Source organism: Mizuhopecten yessoensis, unplaced genomic scaffold, assembly GCF_002113885.1.
Source record: "Mizuhopecten yessoensis strain PY_sf001 unplaced genomic scaffold, ASM211388v2 scaffold9963, whole genome shotgun sequence".
Classification (NCBI taxonomy): Eukaryota; Metazoa; Mollusca; class Bivalvia; order Pectinida; family Pectinidae; genus Mizuhopecten; species Mizuhopecten yessoensis.
The window spans coordinates 38,004-58,283 of NW_018408310.1; the positions used below are offsets into that span (position 1 = coordinate 38,004).

At 36.4% G+C, this 20,280-nt stretch overlaps 1 protein-coding gene across 3 annotated transcripts in view; it reads right to left on the reverse strand.

The window, feature by feature from the left end:
* Positions 1-299: 299 nt before the first annotated feature.
* Positions 300-20,280, reverse strand: part of LOC110459045 (intersectin-1-like) — a 65,432-nt gene continuing 45,451 nt past the window's right edge. Inside the window, exons 34-45 of one of the 3 annotated variants that reach the window (XM_021511079.1) lie at positions 19,284-19,390; positions 18,730-18,805; positions 17,389-17,496; positions 16,122-16,220; positions 14,677-14,844; positions 13,716-13,787; positions 12,646-12,777; positions 12,359-12,480; positions 11,504-11,586; positions 4,545-4,622; positions 3,031-3,204; positions 300-1,322 (exon numbers count right to left, since the gene is read on the reverse strand). In XM_021511079.1, coding sequence (XP_021366754.1) covers positions 1,168-1,322; positions 3,031-3,204; positions 4,545-4,622; positions 11,504-11,586; positions 12,359-12,480; positions 12,646-12,777; positions 13,716-13,787; positions 14,677-14,844; positions 16,122-16,220; positions 17,389-17,496; positions 18,730-18,805; positions 19,284-19,390 — 1,374 coding nt within the window. In that variant the 3' untranslated portion in view covers positions 300-1,167. Of the gene's footprint in view, positions 1,323-3,030; positions 3,205-4,544; positions 4,623-5,679; positions 5,758-11,503; positions 11,587-12,358; positions 12,481-12,645; positions 12,778-13,715; positions 13,788-14,676; positions 14,845-16,121; positions 16,221-17,388; positions 17,497-18,729; positions 18,806-19,283; positions 19,391-20,280 lie in introns of those variants that run through there. The other 2 variants (XM_021511081.1, XM_021511082.1) reach the window with 2 other exon arrangements.

The following is a 20,280-nucleotide window of genomic DNA, read 5'->3' on the forward strand; positions in this document are numbered from 1 at the left end:
TTAAATAAATATTTTGTGATAGCGACATCGGTAATACATTCTAATATGTCTTTACCTTTGATAAGTACTATACAGTGTTACAATTTTTACAGTTTATATAACACAGGAGCTGGATTATGATGAACTAATCATGAAAATGTGCAACAAAATTCAGTAAAACCATTGTATACGGAGTGGATATTGTTGAATTGTGATCTCATTAACAACTTGTCTTTAATATACAAATGTTCATCTCATTTTTCCCCCTTTTTTCACTTTCTGACCAATATTTTACTGTAATAGTCATTGAATAGCTCATTTTGATTTAGTGTGTATATGACAGTGTTTGAACAAGTTTAAAAAAAAAATTATACAAAAAAGAGCGAATATTTCTTGGAAAAGCAAAATATTCTTTTATAATGAAATGTGAATCAAGATTGGACATGACTGTCAATGGTTAAATACACAACAAACAGAAACACCTATCATATACATACCGTACAAACCAAGCAATACCTATTATACACGATCTCAATCACAACATTTTAAACATAGGATTTCATGTGGGCCAAACAATGGTGAATATCTGTCGTAATGCTGCGTTGATAGGGGGTAGGCTGTGGCTTAAAGAGCACTCACTGTAGGCTAGAAAAATCACAGCTATATCATCTGACCAACTGGAGTATGCTGCAAGTTACCGTGACTGTGCAGTCCATCCGTCAAAACCTTGAGGACATCAAGATAACAAGATCTTCCATCCATTATTTACTCACAAGCACCGGAAAGTCTCCAGCAGGGAGACTACTGCAGCTGAAAGTCCATTCCAACATAAGGATTTGTAAAACATACCCCCATACAAAAGGGGCTTTGGTTTTCCAAATGTTACAACGTTTAAGACGGGATTCTGCATTAAAAATGGAATACTTCCTATTCAGCCATCATACAAAATAAGAAGATTATCATATCAAGACCAACGAGGAGCCTCTGCAGTTTAAAAAAAAAATGAAGTTACTGGTTCTTTTTTGAAATATCAGGACAAAGTCTAAGAAAGTGGATTCAAGATATTAAGTATAGACACTTGCCACCTTCAAATAAGATGTTCACCCCCGAGTTAACACTGTAGGTCTCACCCCTGTACATCACTGTTGATACAGTAGTGGCCAGGGAGTGATGTCCTGTGTGTGGCTGTTATGTATCTTTGTCATATAGTTGGAGGTCTAGTTTCACCAGAACCTCCCCCGAGCTGACTTCGTGTAACAACAGCCTCTTTTGGATTGGTCCTTTAGTGGTGGTGTTTTCATCCATAATTTCCTTAACACAGATCTCTGTCCGTCCTAGGAAATCTGTAAAATATGAAATTGTAATCAAAGTAAATGTGAATACTGTCACAATTTCTATGCATTGTATATTTGTTTTGTATATGCAGTATGAACAGTTATAAAAGTTTTATGTAGATAACATGGAATCATATCACCTGTTATGGTTTTTTTTTCTTCAAGCCAAGAATCATTAATTTGATGCCGCCATCAAATTGTTGACCGATATAACAAAACATCTGAGGACTAGCTACCGTATTTATCATAATTAGCGACCAGGGTGCATTAAAATCTGGCCGAAGGGGGAGCGTATTAAGATAACAAAACAGAAGTTGTGTCAGTTGCTGTACAGGTAACACAGTTGTCGGATATATTCCTTTTCTGGGGAATTTCAAAATTGTTCCCTGTTTTTTATAAGGAGTATATTATACTTTATTTTGTTAACTGGAGAGGGCCAGAATGAAGGGTGTTTGGGAAGGGGTCATTTATATGATTTTTAATAACGGCTGAAAAAAGGGCAGGGGTACTTATAAGTGGAAGGCGCTATTAACGATAATATGAAAACTGGAATACATCTTGTTGTATGCCTCATATAGCCTAATTTGAACTAGAACACTGACAGGTTAGTAAGGGCCCCGTCTTGTGGCAATATATCCCCCATAAACATCAAGAATGACACATTGTTCAATTCCCACAAACATTGCTTCTAAGTGTCATAATGATATATTCACCAGCAAAAAAATACTGAATTTTACCTTGACCTTTGACCGAGTGACCTTGACCTTAAGTCAGTTGACTCTTTGTTAAATTCCGACCAACTTTGCTTCATAAAGTCGTAAAAAAATGTTCATCAGAGAAAAGATACAAAATTTGACCGTGACCTTTGACACAGTGACCTTGACCTTTGGTCAATTGACTCCTTGTTTAATTCTGACCAACATTGCTGCATAATGCCAAAACAAAATGTTCATCAGGGAAAAGATACAAAATTTAACATTCACCTTTGACCCAGTGACCCTGACCTTTGGTCAATTGACTCCTTGTTTAATTCTACCCAACATTGCTGCATAATGCCAAAACAAAATGTTCATCAGGGAAAAGATACAAAATTTAACATTCACCTTTGACCCAGTGACCCTGACCTTTGGTCAATTGACTCCTTGTTTAATTCTGACCAACATTGCTTCAAAGTGTCATACCAAAATGTTCTCCAGTGAAAGGCTACAAAATTTGACCTTGACCCCTGACCCGATGACCTTGACCTTTGGTCAGTTGACTCCTTGTTTAATTCTGAGCATCATTGCTACAAAGGGTCATAACAAAATGTTCATCAGTGAAAAGATGCAAAATTTGACCTTGAAATTTGAACCTAATGACCTTGACCTTTGACCTTGACTTTTAACCTCAATGTGTATTTTTGTGAACTGAACATCTTGACCAAGTTTCATGTACATCGGTCAATAAATACCAAAGTTATCAGCCATGAACAAAATTTGTGGACGGACAGACAGACAGACAGACAGACAGACAGAGTGATTACTATAGGGCACCCGTATCTCCGTATAGGGGCCCTAATAAATAACTTTTATTTTAAATTAAAAATGAGGATTGATAACAACCAAAATTGTTGTTTTATTTCCCGCTTAATATTTTGTAAACATGTATTATGAGTATTCAGATTTTTATCAACCAGTTTTAAAATGAACAAGTTGATTGTGAACAGTAGGCATCTCACCATTAGGGGAGAACAGATCTCTGTCGAACACTGTAATACACAAGACATCCTGTTCTACGTCTCGGATGGTGAACTGCATGGACTGGTTCCACTTAGGGTTTAAAGTTGAGTTGATGACCTTAGTCTTGTGTTCCTGCACTCCCATGCTAACTTCACAAAATGGGTCACTTTTTCCTGCAGGTGTTAAAACAAATCTGAATCAGACATTTACTCATAATCTAGTCAACAGTATCAAAATAAATGTTAATTTGCAAACTAAAGAGAAATTATTTATTGATGTCTTTCATTTTTTCATTTAATAAAATTTCCCCCTTAACAAATCTTAAAATAATAACATACCTTTGTGTAATCAGTCTCAATAAAACACCTTGAATAATCAAGAGACTAGGATAATCAGTCAAACTACATGAATTTAATAGAAACACTGATCCAATATCCAGGGAATCTGTCTATTCTCTATGGTGTTTGCTTGGAGTTCAAAGTAGGTATGCAGGAAATGCGAAAAATATTTTTTCTATATAATATTTTTTTTTCTTCCGTGTTCTATTAAGGTTTTTAAGTTTGGTAACTTGCTACTGTAATGCTATGTCATCCTATCATCATGTATTTACAGCAAGCTTTGCATTTAGCTACCAATCGGGTCAAAGTTGGTCATTACAGGTCTGGAGTCGTATTTACAAATATTTAGGTATATTCAGCTCGACACGGTGTTCTGGAACTGAAAGTACTATATTTTTCAAGATATTTTTTAGCGTAAATTTCGAGTATGTATATCAAATATTAAGTTAAAGACAAATTGAAACTGTTGTTTACTTTGTAGATTTAAATTCTCACATATAAGTTACTTAAAACTTAATCACCAGGATAATTATTCACACAATATCAGTGATAAGCAGCAATGGCTGTGATATATCTACAAACACTTAGATGATTTCAAGTTGTACAAAATTTCATGTACATATCTTAATCACGAATTACAAAAACATCAGAATGAAAATGACAATATTCAGCAACAAGCCAATAGTTTTGGTTGTCTAAAATCAGATCTACTATTCCTAAGAACCTTTTAACTAACTTTTCATGAAATTTTAAAATCAACTTTTCAAAATACTAAACGTAGCCAAGTGATTTGTTTTGTATGCTGTACGCTTTACATAATAATAAACAATAATAATAATTTAAGGTTCTTATATACCGCTTCATCACAACCTAGTTCGTAGGTCATCCCAAAGCGGTTCACAAATTACTGGAACAAGCGGAGTAAAGTATCTTGTCCAAGGATACAACACAGTGCTGTGACATGACTCGAACCCACGACCCTTCGGTCACAAGCCCGGCGTCCTACCACAAGACTACTGTGCCTCCTCCTAACATAAGAAATACCGAAAGATATTAAAACATTGTCCTTTTATAATTTATGAGATTTTTAACACAGAATGATGGCATGCGAGATTACAGAATTTAGAATATTAAAAGCACAAATCGGTTGCTATGGAAATGTGTGTATACAGTACCGTTGTCGTCACTGGGTTGTAGGTGACAGGCCTCGAGGATCAACACGAGCAGACGGCCAACCCCTCCTGTGTGTCGCACTGTACCCAGACATAACACGCATGCAAGTCAAACATAACTTACCAACAGTACAGAATAAAGTCATGCAATAGCTAACACAGGTTACATATCTGATATAAACGATACTTTAGGTAAAATATAGGGTTATACCTGTACTACAATGCCTCTATATCTAACACTAACAATACTCTAGGCCAATATATTGGGTTCTATCCATTCCAAGGTGATTCTATGTTATATGCTTTAATATTAGAGTCCCATGATGTCCAACACAAATCCTAGGCCTACTACAGAATTTTAACATTTTTAGATGATTTGTATACATTTATATTTTTTTTACGAAAAGGATTGACTATTTTTTTTTAAAACTTGTAAGCTGATTCTTTAGTTGATGTCCATGGATTTGTTGCCATTAGAACTAGGTCAGATAGGGAATCAGTGGGGAAAATGATGTATGTAGGATTGTGATCTTCACTGTGGTAAGTGAAAGGTGACTTCAGACAATCCAGCAGAATGACACATTGTATAGTAAAATTGTCCACTTTGTCAGGTGTTGATGAGACATGTACTGATTCAAATTTTCATATTTATTCTGGAGTAATTTTCAGTCCCAGAATTTCTACCACAACACCTATACATTCAAAATATGTAATTAACCCTTTCACCACTAGGTAACTTGAGTTGACTCTACTATACATTCATCTGGATGAGTCCATGATGGTCTACAGTGGTGAAAGGGTTAAAGTATATAATATGCAGGAAACATAATAATTAAGCTTGAAGCTGTTACACTGCCTTTATGAATGCAGTTATAATCTGCTAACAGTTGAATTTGCATATCTCGGATCATAAATACTTTCAGCACAAAACAAAGTTTTATCATTCTGATAGATTCTGAAGCACAAAGCATGCAACCATGAATTCACAACAACAAAACTACTAATGGAAAGAAAAATGGATGAAAGCAAACAAAATTCATGATGCTTAACAATGCAAAACAAAATAAAGCACATGAATAATTATAACTTAAGGCTGACTAGAATGAGTGGAAGGGGAGATAACCCAGTGTGGTCTTACCGTCCTGTGAGGGCGCAAGGTTTATACCCTCGGCGATAATGACCAGCAGGCGGCCAACAATGTTGGCCTTAGTGACAGCTGAGAGGAAAGTAAAGCAGCATGATATGATAGAAAGGATGATAAATGTTTGATCCCTATAATCCTGGCTTTATCTGAGTCACCAACAAAATGGCCACTTTTAGAATTATGATGTTGTTGTGATACATGTAAAAATATATGTCTAAATTCCTGGCCACTGATTACTTAACCCTTTCACCCCTAGGTAACTTGAGTAGACTCTACCATACATTCATCTGGATGAGTCCATTATTGTCTACCATTAAAGGGTTAAAGGAAATATCTGTTTGCTTAACAATCCGAAACTGGGACAAATTTGTGGAGATATTGGATTCAGGTTCTGTGATATGTAAATCACAATCTTCCATGTTTTACATTTATCTTATTCAATCTTTTCGTATTGCAGAGTTATCTGCTCTTGATAGCAGGTATTGATTGTTACGTCATTTGTTTGTGAGAGTAACGTCATCATTTCTTGAGAAAACGACGTCATTTTCTCACACAAACTAATGACGTAACAATCAATACCTGCTCACACGAGAAAATAACTCTGCAATACGAAAAGACGGAATACACAAAGAGATCAGAATATATTGGTACTACCTGTAAATGTATAATTATAACATCTAACATGTCAGCGTTTTAAAAATGGATTATCCATCTTCTGATGGGTCAAAATGTTACCGAAACTGTTGGCCATTCAATAATAGCTTTTAATACATTTTCCTAGTTGTAATATTAATACATTTATCTCATCCTGTTCAGATGTTATTTGTATATAAATTTTGATCTTTAAACAACTCAGCATCCTTTGAGATATAAAATGTTTCAGACATCAATGTGGAGCAAAGTTCACCAACCAAAGAGTTTGAACAATGAAAGAAAAGTAAGCAGGTAGTGTGTTGTATAAACAAGGCAGATTTTTTAATTTCATTACGCTCAACAAAAATTTGGACATCTAGATTCTTTATATTAGAAATTGGTCATCATCACGGATACAGAAAAAAACACCTCAGGAAGGTTATCAGTAAGTTAAGCCATTTACAGATACCCGTATACCAGGAAACAGGAATATATATTGATGATTGTTTCAAACTCGTTTGCTGTATACACGTAAAAACAAATGAAAATGGTTTTTGTTTTTTTTAATTCAAGACAGCTTAGTGATTTAGAAAGTGAAAGACAAAATCAAGAGTACCATATCTAGCCTATGATAAGTTAACCATATCTACCCGATGATAAGTTCACCATATCTACCCTTTGATAAGTTCACCATATCTACCCTAGGATAAGTTCACCATATCCACCCTATGATAAGTTCACCATATCCACCCTATGGTAAGTTCACCATATCCACCCTATGATAAGTTGACCATATCTACCCTATGATAAGTTCACTATATCCAACCTATGATAAGTTCACAATATCCACCCTATGATAAGTTCACCATATCCACCCTATGATAAGTTAACCATATCCACCCTATGATAAGTTAACCATATCCACCCTATGATAAGTTCACCATATCTACCCTATGATAAGTTCAGAGGACTAACTCATAATCTCTTATTTAAAGGAGGACACAGACTTATAACAGGTCAGAGATATTGCATGGGTTTGAATTCCTACTGAATTCCAATACATTGGTGGGGTAACTACCAGGCATGGGCTTACTGTCAGATAAGTACTGTAAAGGAACAGTTAACAGAACCTATTTTATAATTGACCAAAATTTAATTGTAGGATTTGTTTTGTTCCTGGATTTCACAGGCCATCTAATGATACCCTATACTTATTTGTGAAATTTGTTCTTTTCCTGGATTTCACAGGTCATCTAATGATACCCTATACTTAATTGTGAAATTATTTGTTTTCCTGGATTTCACAGGCCATCAAATGATACCCTACACTTAATTGTGAAATTTGTTTTGTTCCTGGATTCCACAGGCTATCAAATGATAACCTACACTTAATTGTGAAATTTGTTTTGTTCCTTGATTCCACAGGCCATCAAATGATACCCTATACATAATTGTGAAAATATTTGTTTTCCTGGATTTCATAGGCCATCTAATGATACCCTATACTTAATAGTGAAATTTGTTTTGTTCCTGGATTCCACAGGCCATCAAATGATAACCTATACATAATTGTGAAATTATTTGTTTTCCTGGATTTCATAGGCCATCTAATGATACCCTATACTTAATAGTGAAATTTGTTTTGTTCCTGGATTCCACAGGCTATCAAATGATAACCTACACTTAATTGTGGAATTTGTTTTGTTCCTGGATTCCACAGGCCATCAAATGATACCCTATACATAATTGTGAAATTATTTGTTTTCCTGGATTTCATAGGCCATCTAATGATACCCTATACTTAATAGTGAAATTTGTTTTGTTCCTGGATTCCACAGGCTATCAAATGATAACCTACACTTAATTGTGGAATTTGTTTTGTTCCTGGATTCCACAGGCCATCAAATGATACCCTATACATAATTGTGAAATTATTTGTTTTCCTGGATTTCATAGGCCATCTAATGATACCCTATACTTAATAGTGAAATTTGTTTTGTTCCTGGATTCCACAGGCTATCAAATGATAACCTACACTTAATTGTGGAATTTGTTTTGTTCCTGGATTCCACAGGCCATCAAATGATACCCTATACTTAATTATGAAATTATTTGTTTTTCCTGGATTTCACAGGCCATCTAATGATACCCTATACTTATTTGTGAAATTTGTTTTTTTCCTGGATTTCACAGGCCATCTAATGATACCCTATACTTATTTGTGAAATTTGTTTTTTTCCTGGATTTCACAGGCCATCAAATGATACCCTATACTTATTTGTAGAATTTGTTTTTTTCCTGGATTTCACATCTGATCACTGTAACAATTTAGTTTATTATCAAGGAAAATATTGGAGAGTTTATCATACAAATGAACATATATATTCAGGAGGATTGGGAGGCAATTTTACAGACACAAAATACTTAATTACATATCAAACTTGTGAAGTAAAATGAAGAACAAGAATTTTTTTAATAATCTGAATTACCCAAACATCCATTCCAATCACGTAAACCCACCTCCAACACCTCATGACTTATTGATTTATGAGTGATGCTTATGAAAATAATAATTGTAAGGAAAATGAACTACAGCAGTAAAATAAATCAGGGATTTTCCTGGGTATTTCATAATTGCTACTTTCTGATTTTTTATTGTAGTTTTTCTTAATATGAAGTTAATTTTGAAGTATGCTGCAAGCGAAATATTTTTTTTAAATTTATTAAAATGTCTGAATATGAAAGAAACTGCAGCCCAATTTTGGCCGAAATATATAGGTAAGAAAAAGGCCTGTAACTGAAGGATATCGTCAAATTTTAAGAATACATTCAAGATTATTGAACAGTCAAAAGATCCTGATCATTCCGGTAGTACAGAATACTGTATAACATTAAACATTGTCTCTTTTCATTACAATTTAAAATTTTCAAAACAGATAATTGAAAACAACTGTTAAAGAAATCTAAGCCAAAAGTCTCATGTCTCAATGCATGTAAAGTGTAGACTACTGGGGACACTAACTTCAGAAGTAAGTGTAGGCTACAGGGGGCACTAACTTAAGTAGTAAGTGAAGGCTACAGGGGACAGTAACATCAGAAGTAAGTGAAGGCTACAGGGGACACTAACATCAGAAGTAAGTGTAGACTACAGGGGACACTAACTTCAGTAGTAAGTGAAGGCTACAGGGGACACTAACTTCAAAAGTAAGTGTAGGCTACAGGGGACACTAACTTCAGAAGTAAGTGTAACAGGGGACATTTACTGAAGTAATTGAAGGCTACAGGTAACACTAACTTCAGTAGCAAGTGTAGGCTACAGGGGACACTAACTTCAGAAGTAAGTGTAGGCTAAAGGGGACACTAACTTCAGAAGTAAGTGTAGGCTACAGGGGACCCTAACTTCAGAAGTAAGTGTAGGCTTCATGGGACACTAACATCAGAAGTAAGTGTAGGCTACAGGGGACATTTACTTCAGAAGTAAGTGCAGGCTGCAGGGGACACTAACTTCTGAAGTAAGTGTAGGCTACAGGGGACACTAACTTCTAAAGTAAGTGAAGGCTACAGGGGACATTTACTTCAGAAGTAAGTGAAGGATACAAGGGACATTTACTTCAGATGTAAGTGAAGGCTACAGGGGACACTAACTTCTGAAGTAAGTGTAGGCTACAGGGGACACTAACTTCAGAAGTAAGTGTAGGCTACAGGGGACCCTAACTTCAGTAGTAAGTGTAGGCTACAGGGGACACTAACTTCTGAAGTAAGTGAAGGCTACAGGGGACATTTACTTCAGAAGTAAGTGTAGGCTGCAGGGGACACTAACTTCTGAAGTAAGTGTAGGCTACAGGGGACACTAACTTCAGTAGTAAGTGTTGGCTACAGGGGACATTAACTTCGGTAGTAAGTGAAGGCTAAAGGGGACATTTACTTCAGAAGTATGTGAAGGCTAAAGGTGCTCTAATTGTCAATTAGTAAGTAAGCGTAGGCTACAGGGGACATTAACTTCGGTAGTAAGTGAAGGCAACAGGGAACACTAACTTCAGCAGTAAGTGTAGGCTACTGGGGACACTAACATCAGGAGTAAGTGTAGGCTATAGGGGACACTAACATCCGAAGTAAGGGAAGGCTACAGGGAACAATAACTTCAGTAGTAAGTCAAGGCTACAGGGAACAATAACTTCAGTAGTAAGTGGTGGCTACATGGGACATTTACTTCAGAAATAAATGTAGGCTACAGGGGTAACTAACTTCTGAAGTAAGGGTAGGCTACAGGGGTAACTAACTTCTGAAGTAAGTGAAGCCTACAGGGGACACTAGCTTCAGTAGTAAGTGGTGGCTACATGGGACATTTACTTCAGAAGAAAGTGAAGGATACAAGGGACACTAACTTCAGCAGTAAGTGTAGGCTAAAGGGGACCCTAACTTCAGTAGTAAGTCAAGGCTACAGGGAACACTAACTTCAGCAGTAAGTGAAGGCTAAAGGTGCTCTAATTGTCAATTAGTAAGTAAGCGTAGGCTACAGCCTCTACAGAGGACACTTACTTTAGGAGCATCCTTAAATAACTGTAGTAAGTGTAGGCTACGGGGGACATTTACTTCCGAAGTAAGTGTAGGCTAAAGGGGACCCTAACTTCAGAAGTAAGAGGAGGCTACAGGGGGCACTAACTTAAGTAGTAAGTTTAGGCTACAGGTAACACTAACTTCAGTAGCAAGTGTAGGCTACAGGGGACAGTTACTTCAGAAGTAAGTGAAGGCTACAGGTAACACTAACTTCAGTAGTAAGTGTAGGCTACAGGGGACACTAACTTCAGAAGTAAGTGAAGGCTACAGGTAACACTAACTTCAGTAGTAAGTGTAGGCTACAGGGGACATTTACTTCAGAAGTAAGTGAAGGCTAAAGGTGCTATAATTGTCACTTAGTAAGTAAGCGTAGGCTACAGCCTCTACAGAGGACACTTACTTTAGGAGCATCCTTAAATAACTGAGCAAATTATAAAATAATTGAATAATGTTATACAGTAATACGACTGTGTAATGAGGTGAACTATATATTTGATTCCATCAAGACTATTATAGTAATTGAGTGATTTGTAGAAAAAGTAGTATATATGTTTGATAATTGTCAAAATGGCAGTGAACTTGGGAGTAGTATCAGTTACATGGTGAACAGTTGTAGGATGTCACTTACATTGGTGTGTCTTCTCACGCTTCTGTTTCTCCGTTTCCAGGTAGTGTCGCGAAGCTGCTTCTATTTTCTTACACCAAGCATCCCTGTAACAGAACATGACAGTGGATGTGGCCATATGGAGTACCGGTCCTATTTGTGAAAGTTTGTTACAACATGTAAGTACAAGAGCTGTTGTATGGTGTATTTTGACCAAACTTATTCACAAAACTTAACACTAATAATAATAATAATAATAATTTGAGGTTCTTGTATACCTATGTATCACAACCTAGTTCATAGGTCGTCTCAAAGTGGTGGTTCGCAAATTATTATTCGTGTTTATAAGGCCTTGCAACCAGCCAATATCTTTCTCAACTCCATGGGGAGCATACAGCCGTTTCTGCTGACAGCTAGCATTCAACAATTCTAGCACTGCTGAACAACATACTCGTGTACAGCTGAGTAGAGTGAAACATGCAAAGTAAAGTATCTTGTCCAAAAATACAACACAATGCCGTGACTTGACTCGAACCCGTAACCCTTCGGGCATGAGCCCGGCTTCCTACCACTGGACTACCGTGACTCACTGAGTGAGTTGCAGGTAGACTTACCAATAACACCGAACACATGATGTTTATAAGTCAGATTTGCCCACAAAACTTAATATTCTTAGTGTATTTCAGTCCGATATATTCACAAGATCTAACAATGTATATCAGGTAGACTTACCTTTGTCAACACGACCGAACATTCAAATTCAATCAGTTAGACTTAGGTATGCACAATACCTTACATTATGAGTGTATTTCCAGTAGATTATCAAAAATACCTAACATTCTGAGTGAATGCCATGTTTGAAAGCCCTAGGGATCCTACCGTTCTGTCTGGGTGGTTGATCGGAGGTTAAACACTCGGTCTACGTGAGACAGCTGGAACTGACAAGTCTCTGAATCTTCATCCGCGCTCTTTTTCACCATCACCTCATTTAGGAAAATTGGCTGCAACATATTGTATTTACTTATATGTTATAAAAGTAAACATTTATTAAAATATCAATAAGATTTATCTAAATCAAAGGATGATTTCTGAAGATTATACAGTTTCTAAGTTTACAGGAGCAGTGTGTACTGGTAGGAATGAGGCCTTTGGTCTGGGATACTCACCGACTTGTACATCTTGTACTGAGCCTTTGCTTTGGGGTCAAACACGAACACCGACGTGGAACTGGTCAGAGGTACCACCAGCATCAGGAAGTCGTTAAACAGGAAACCAACCAGCTCCTTGTTACTTTTGTTCTGTAATTTAACCACACCATTTCATCATACAAAGTAACAAATTTCATATACATAAAGTAACATATCATTTACAAGAAGCAACAACAACATTTTATATAAATACAAGAGGCCCTAAGGGCCAGAACCGCTCACCTGGATATTTGAGCAATCATGAGAAAATATTCTCTATAAAAGTTGTTTTGCAAATATTTCATATATTGCTATCATTGCCCTGAGCCACCTGGCTATTTCAAAAAAAATGGTTTTTACATATTTGACCCCTTTGACCTTGAAAGTAGTTTAATGGCATTTATTTGAGGAAAGCTTATAGCACTCCATCCCAGGTATCTACTGGCCAAGTATCATCACTCTGGACCTCCTGGTTATTCAGAAAAAGTTATTTTAAACGTTTTTAAATATTTTGACCCCTTTGACCTTGAAAGTAGTTCAAGGTCATGTATTTGAGGAAAATTTGTAGCACTCCCAGGTACTTACTGGCCAAAGGTCCTCAAATTCTTAAGAAGAATTTGTTTGAAATATAAAGTTGTCAGACAATGGACAATACACCATACCCCAAGCTCAATTGGCACTTTGTGCCAGGTGAGCTAAAGTAACAATATCATATCATATATATATATATATATGGAGTTACCAAAATGAAAACATACAATTAAAAGGCTATATATGTGTTCAGCATTCAGGCAAAGATCAATATAAGCTTAACCTAGTAGACAGAAGCTTGTCCATTAATGCATCAAACTCACAGATAATAATTTTGACCTTCACTGCCACTGTCAGCTTTGTCACTCCCAGTTGTGGTGATATTTGTACCAACCTCACATTATAAAATCACCTGAATAAACTCAGTTGACCTGACATACATCAGGATGTGTCATCACCTGTTTGCGATCCAGCTGTGTTTACCCATACCAGGGAGAAAGAAAAGTTTGTAGTCCTACCTTGTACAGTGTCCCTGAGTATAACAGTTTCCTTGGTCCCAGGCAGTTTGTTACCGAGTTAAATGTAATTTTCTGAAAACAAAACACCTTACAATTTCAGATGAAAGAAGTCATCCTGGTAAAACATATCATCTTTATCTTATACAACATTTTATCTTTGGCCAAAGATGGATGATCTTATGTCTAGTAGAAGAGATTATCTCTGGTCTTACATGACACATTATCTTAAGCTTGTGTCCAATACAACTGATTCATTGGATTAATTTTTACATATTGAATATTTGCATTTGCTGAATTGACACATTTTGATTAATTGATGAAAAAGAACAATAGCTAGTATATGTTTCCTGTTTCATTGTTCTTAAAGTCATATTTGAGACTATACAATATTCTGTTCTTACCCATTACAAACATGTACCGGTAATACAATCTGAGAATTGAATATGATTCACATTATATTGCATGCAGAATATGATTCACATTATATTGCATGCAGAATATGATTCACATTATATTGCATGCAGAATATGATTCACATTATATTGCATGCAGAATATGATTCACATTATATTGCATGCAGAATATGATTCACATTATATTGCATGCAGAATATGATTCACATTATATTGCATGCAGAATATGATTCACATTATATTGCATGCAGAATATGATTCACATTATATTGCATGCAGAATATGATTCACATTATATTGCATGCAGAATATGATTCACATTATATTGCATGCAGAATATGATTCACATTATATTGCATGCAGAATATGATTCACATTATATTGCATGCAGAATATGATTCACATTATATTGCATGCAGAATATGATTCACATTATATTGCATGCAGAATAATTCCTGACAGACTACTCAACATCAGGTTACAGTATAATAATACCGACAACATTTCTCCAAATCCGCGTACGTATGACCTTGACTTTGCCTACTTACCTCCGATAGACCATCACACTGGACATGATTAAAAAGCCACTCGAGACGGTCAGAATTCTCCCGTTCACGTACGCCCTCGTTGACCTGGCTACACAGTTCCTCTGCTTTGGACAGAGCATCCATCAGATTCTGATGATCGGGGTGGCCCACTGGGGTGTACTGCAGGATCTGGGAACAAAAGCCAGTCCTTAATTATGTAAGGTGGTTAAAGAACAGATTACTATGTTGATGCGCTCACAGCTAGCATTCAACAATTCTAGCACTACCCAACCATGTCCTTCCACTAGACTACCGTGCCTCCTTATAACAAAATACGCTGTAGTGAACTTTCATACTGTAAACAGAGTTATTTTAGTGTTATTCATTTCTTTTCTATCATAAGTGAGTACTTGGTGATTCTCCGAGAAGGAAGCCTTCTACTGCAGGTTTAACCTTTATACAAACTTATCACATAATGTAATGTGTTATCCAGTGAATATGCCCATGTCAATTTTTTAGCATACTAACCCATGTAATATGACCTTTCAGCCCTGTAATTGGCTGGTACATGACGTCACAGACTTGCGCACTGGAGTCAAAATGGCATCTTTTTACATTTCAAGGCTGCATGAAAATTGTCGTTTTACACGAATGAATGCCACAAATCTTGACAATGTGTTAAAAAGGATTTTACACTCGTTTTCATTTCATTTGAAATTTATGAAACTCGTCACAAAGTTTTTATTTTAGCTCGCCAGAGACGCACAATATTAAAAAAATCGTTAGACTTGTTTCATAAATCTCATATGAAATGGAAACTCATTTAAGATCCTATATATATCTGCTGATCAGTGGTGTTTGTGTATACCTACCTTCCCTATCATAAGAAGGTACTTGGTTATCCTCCGAGAAGGAAGCTACACCAGGAATACCTATATATCTGCTGATCAGTGGTGCTTGTGTATACCTACCTTCCCTATCATAAGTGGGTACTTGGTTATCCTCCGAGAGGGAAGCTAAACCAGGAATACCTATATATCTGCTGATCAGTGGTGTTTATGTATACTTACCTTCCCTATCATAAGTGGGTACTTGGTTATCCTCCGAGAAGGAAGCTACACCAGGAATACCTATATATCTGCTGATCAGTGGTGTTTATGTATACCTACCTTCCCTATCATAAGTGGGTACTTGGTTATCCTCCGAGAGGGAAGCTACACCAGGAATACCTATATATCTGCTGATCAGTGGTGTTTATGTATACCTACCTTCCCTATCATAAGTGGGTACTTGGTTATCCTCCGAGAAGGAAGCTACACCAGGAATACCTATATATCTGCTGATCAGTGGTGTTTATGTATACCTACCTTCCCTATCATTAGTGGGTACTTGGTTATCCTCCGAGAAGGAAGCTACACCAGGAATACCTATATATCTGCTGATCAGTGGTGCTTGTGTATACCTACCTTCCCTATCATTAGTGGGTACTTGGTTATTCTCTGCATTGGTTTCAGGAGGAAGCTACTGAGAGGCATGCCTTTCGTCCGTGGATCTGTCACACATTTCTGTAACACATAAAACATGATACCACATACATCATACATTATACAATTATGGACTTTTGTGCTGGTGAATACGAAGCCTCGGTCAATATCACTCTTTCAGGTTCAAATCACATCATATTTACCAGCACAAAAGCCCATAACTGTTTTATTATGTTTCAACAATAAAATAAAACAAAACAAAACTAAAGGTTTTGATTTTTGTACGCGTCTAGGCATCGTCTAGATTATTTTTCTTAAGATAAGCATGGAGGACATGCACTGCGTGTCCAATGGCCTTTTAACGTTAACAGCATCTTTATCCTCAAATAGTTTTGGTAATTTTCTGATGTAACGGAGGAGAAACGTTCGCCAGCAGCCATCTTCTAATGTCGTCTGACAGATCGCGTTCCAGTCTAACTGCGCATGCGCTACGACAGGTTCCGGGGAATTTCCATACAGGCTATATTTAGAAATCGATACTCACCGGATAACCAGTCTACATGACTTTTTGAGGACTGGTCACGTGTATAGGTTCCAACCAATGTGATTGCGAGAAATTTTCATGCATATAATAAGACTTTTTGAGGACTGGTCACGTGTATAGGTTCCGACCAATGTGATTGCGAGAAATATTCATGCATGTAATAAATGTTATTGAAGATTTTTAAATACATTTTGCTGATTCATAGTTAAATTGTGCCAATGAGCTACTATATATTGGAATTAAATAAATGTATGTTCATAGCTTCATACAGAACCACATCCACAGTCAGTTAATCATATGATTTTTTTTTATCATGTTGGAGATTTATTTTTATTGATCTGGCAAAAGAGGTTTTAATCCGATTCATATGTCCCACAAAATCTCACAACAAGTACAGCAGTTAAACAACTCTCCTCAGAAATACATTTATGTTGAAAATCAATGCTTTTAGATCATCTTTTCTACAACTTCAAAGAAAACATGTTTTTTTTTAGTTTAAGTACAATAAACGCATGCCGGTATTTGACAGCACTAAGCATACAGGATATTTGATGTCAAAGTTACACATTCCACAAAGCATCAAAGTATTCAGGTAAGTCTTCTAAGAAAATATTAATATTGATTTGATCAAGTGAAATATACACAGATATATACACAGACATGAACTGAAGTAAACACGACATTCTGCTTGGTTGACGATGTTACCTTGTGAAGTTCTTTAAACTCTGGTGAGTTTTCTGTTTTATGTTGAAGTAGGGCTGCTGCGTTGAGTTGACAGCTACAGAAACGGATATAGGGTGTCAAGTGAGGCAACTGTAAGGCAGAAGAAACAGGATCATTACAAAAGTGAATTAATTAACCCTTTCACCCCTATGTAACTTCAGTGGAATCTGCCATGCGCTTATGTGGATAAGTCCATTATGGTCTACAGTGGTGAAAGGGTTAACAGGATGATAATTTTGAATTTTGAAAAAATTATGAATCTTAGAAAACAAAAACAGTCACTGTTATAATTAATGAGTGAGTAGAAAAAAATGTATTCAATATTTTCAATTCACTGATGACAATACAATGGTGACAGTTAATCTGGATTTCTTATTATTATCTTGACAGCCAAATAGTGATCAATCTGGCATACAGTTGTTGTCAAGGAAACAATGTAGTTAGATTCTTGCAGAGGGGAGAACTGTCAACTACAGTATGCTGCACGGGAAACTTTCGTTCAGTAAAACTAATGACCTTCACTGATAAAATCCATAGTCACACAGCATTAACTTTGCCCTTCACAAGTTTGTTATGCATTCATATTTGATGCGCCACTTGAAAGGATGACTTCTGAGGAGTTCTGAATGTGACCACCTACTTGTCAACATGGCGGATATTGACAGCATGAAAAAATAACAGATCTTCGCCAGCAAGGGACATAACTTTTCTCAGGTGGACAAATATTCGTGTCAACCCAGAACAAAGGCAAAAAGTATATACTGTAAAGAAAAAATGGCCCTCATCATGGTAAGCAAAAAAGGCAAAAGTTAAACTGCTGTGTAAATTTCTCTGTATACAAAATATACATGTTCTTACAGACCTAGGCTACATTCGCGTATCCCGGTTGAAACGGTACGTGTGGCGCAGAAATATTCCACGATAAACGAATGCACTTGGACCCTTCTATAAACAGAGCTAAAAATGCAGTTTCGGAGAATAAAAAACAATGTATCAAGAAAAGTATGCCCTTCTTTCATCCTCCCACTGAATTACATTGACATTGTTTTATAAAGAAATAATGCAAACTGGCAATAGTCAGCATTTTAGTTTCGGTCAGGTACGTCTGGACCCCTCAATCTACACGTGCCAAATTTTCCTGAGGACAGCCTCGGTTGAGATCTGTTCCTGTCGTTTTCTTTACAGGTTCAACCGTTTCAACCAGATACCCAAATGTGCCCCTATTGTAGATAATGTTACCATCACAATATCACACATATTTGTGGTTTGACAGCGGAAGTTTCCATTATTGTGATTTTAGGACAGAGGGTGACAAACACTTACGTTTTCACATAGAATGTCTCCAATGACTTGGATCACTTGACCTTTCCCACGCATCTTTTTACGCACCTTCATCGCCCTACACGTGGAGAGATTGTTGTTATAATAGTGACAAGCATGATAGGTAGGATACTGAGAATTCTCATACGGAGGAAATTCCTTCAAAATGTGATATATTCAAGTTAGCTGAAGCATGCTCTTTTAATAGACAGTTTGACTCATTTAACATTCATGTACTGTACTTGAACTGTTAATGAAATATTCTTGCCCTTTCCTTCTAGAGCAGTTAAAGAACTGTTCTTGCATTGTTCAAAAACATTTCACAGGGGTACTCAAAGATCCATCTGTGCAATGAAAACCGATATGTATATGATAATACTGGTAACTTTACACTTGGCAAAAAGAATTGTATGGTATACTGTGCTTTATCGTTCTCAAATAAGTGATTCAACTATTGTTAAAACCAATCATCTGCGTCTATTGTTCAGTTTGTCTATTTGACCTCTACATCAAATAATCTTTGACCACAAACTTACAGGATTTTATCAGCGACTTACTTTGACAACTTTGTATTGCACACGATCAGCTCATTCCAGTTGACAAAGATGGCTGCCAACTCCTCCTCTGTCATACCATTACCCTCCAGTAATGGTTTGTGGAAAACCTGAGGATGTGGATACAGAATTAATTATACAGCAATTTGTAAAAACAAGTAGTTCATTGAATGATTGTAAAACATGGTGATTATTTTGAAATGATACCTTGTAATTTTCAGTTCCACCAAAAGTGATGAAATATTTTTTTGTGAAACAATCTTCCTATTACCAGTTACTGTAATTCAGATAAAAAAAATATCATTTTATGCATTCATATTTTATGATTAGTGGTTATATATAATTTTATTATTTTTTCATATTATTCCCGACAAGTGATTGGTCAGGAGTGCATCACGTGTCCACCGATAAAAACCGATATTGACTTGGAGCGCATGATTTTTGTTGAAGGACTGGGTGTTTCTAAAAATAGAAGAATGACGTGCCTCCAAACAATGCATCGTCCCACTTCCGAAAGCTTTTTTGTTGTGTTTTTTTTAGATTGCTTTCATTACTGTTTTGTAAAATAATAAAACAATTGTAGACTTTAACTTCAGTCAATACCTGGATTTATCGACACGAGAAAAGAAATATTGACCTCGGACTGTGTCCTCCGTTAATACATCTTTTCTCGGGTCGATAAATCCAGATATCGACCTCAGCCAAAGGCTATAATTAAACAAGAGGCCCAAGGGCCTTAGCGGTCACCTGAGTTATATCATAGATACTGGTAGCTTTATTTTATTGTTTAGATGTGATGTGGAAATCAGCATGTAAACTAAGTGAAATACAATACTTGTCATGTCATCAATGGATAAGAATTTGAAAATATTGGTAAATGTTCCCTTTGGGGCCCCGCCCTAGCCCCTGGGGATGGGGCAGGAATCCTAATTTTACAAAGTAAAACTCTCATTTACCCAAGATGATTCTGACTAAGTTTGAGCAATTTTCTGCTGAAAAT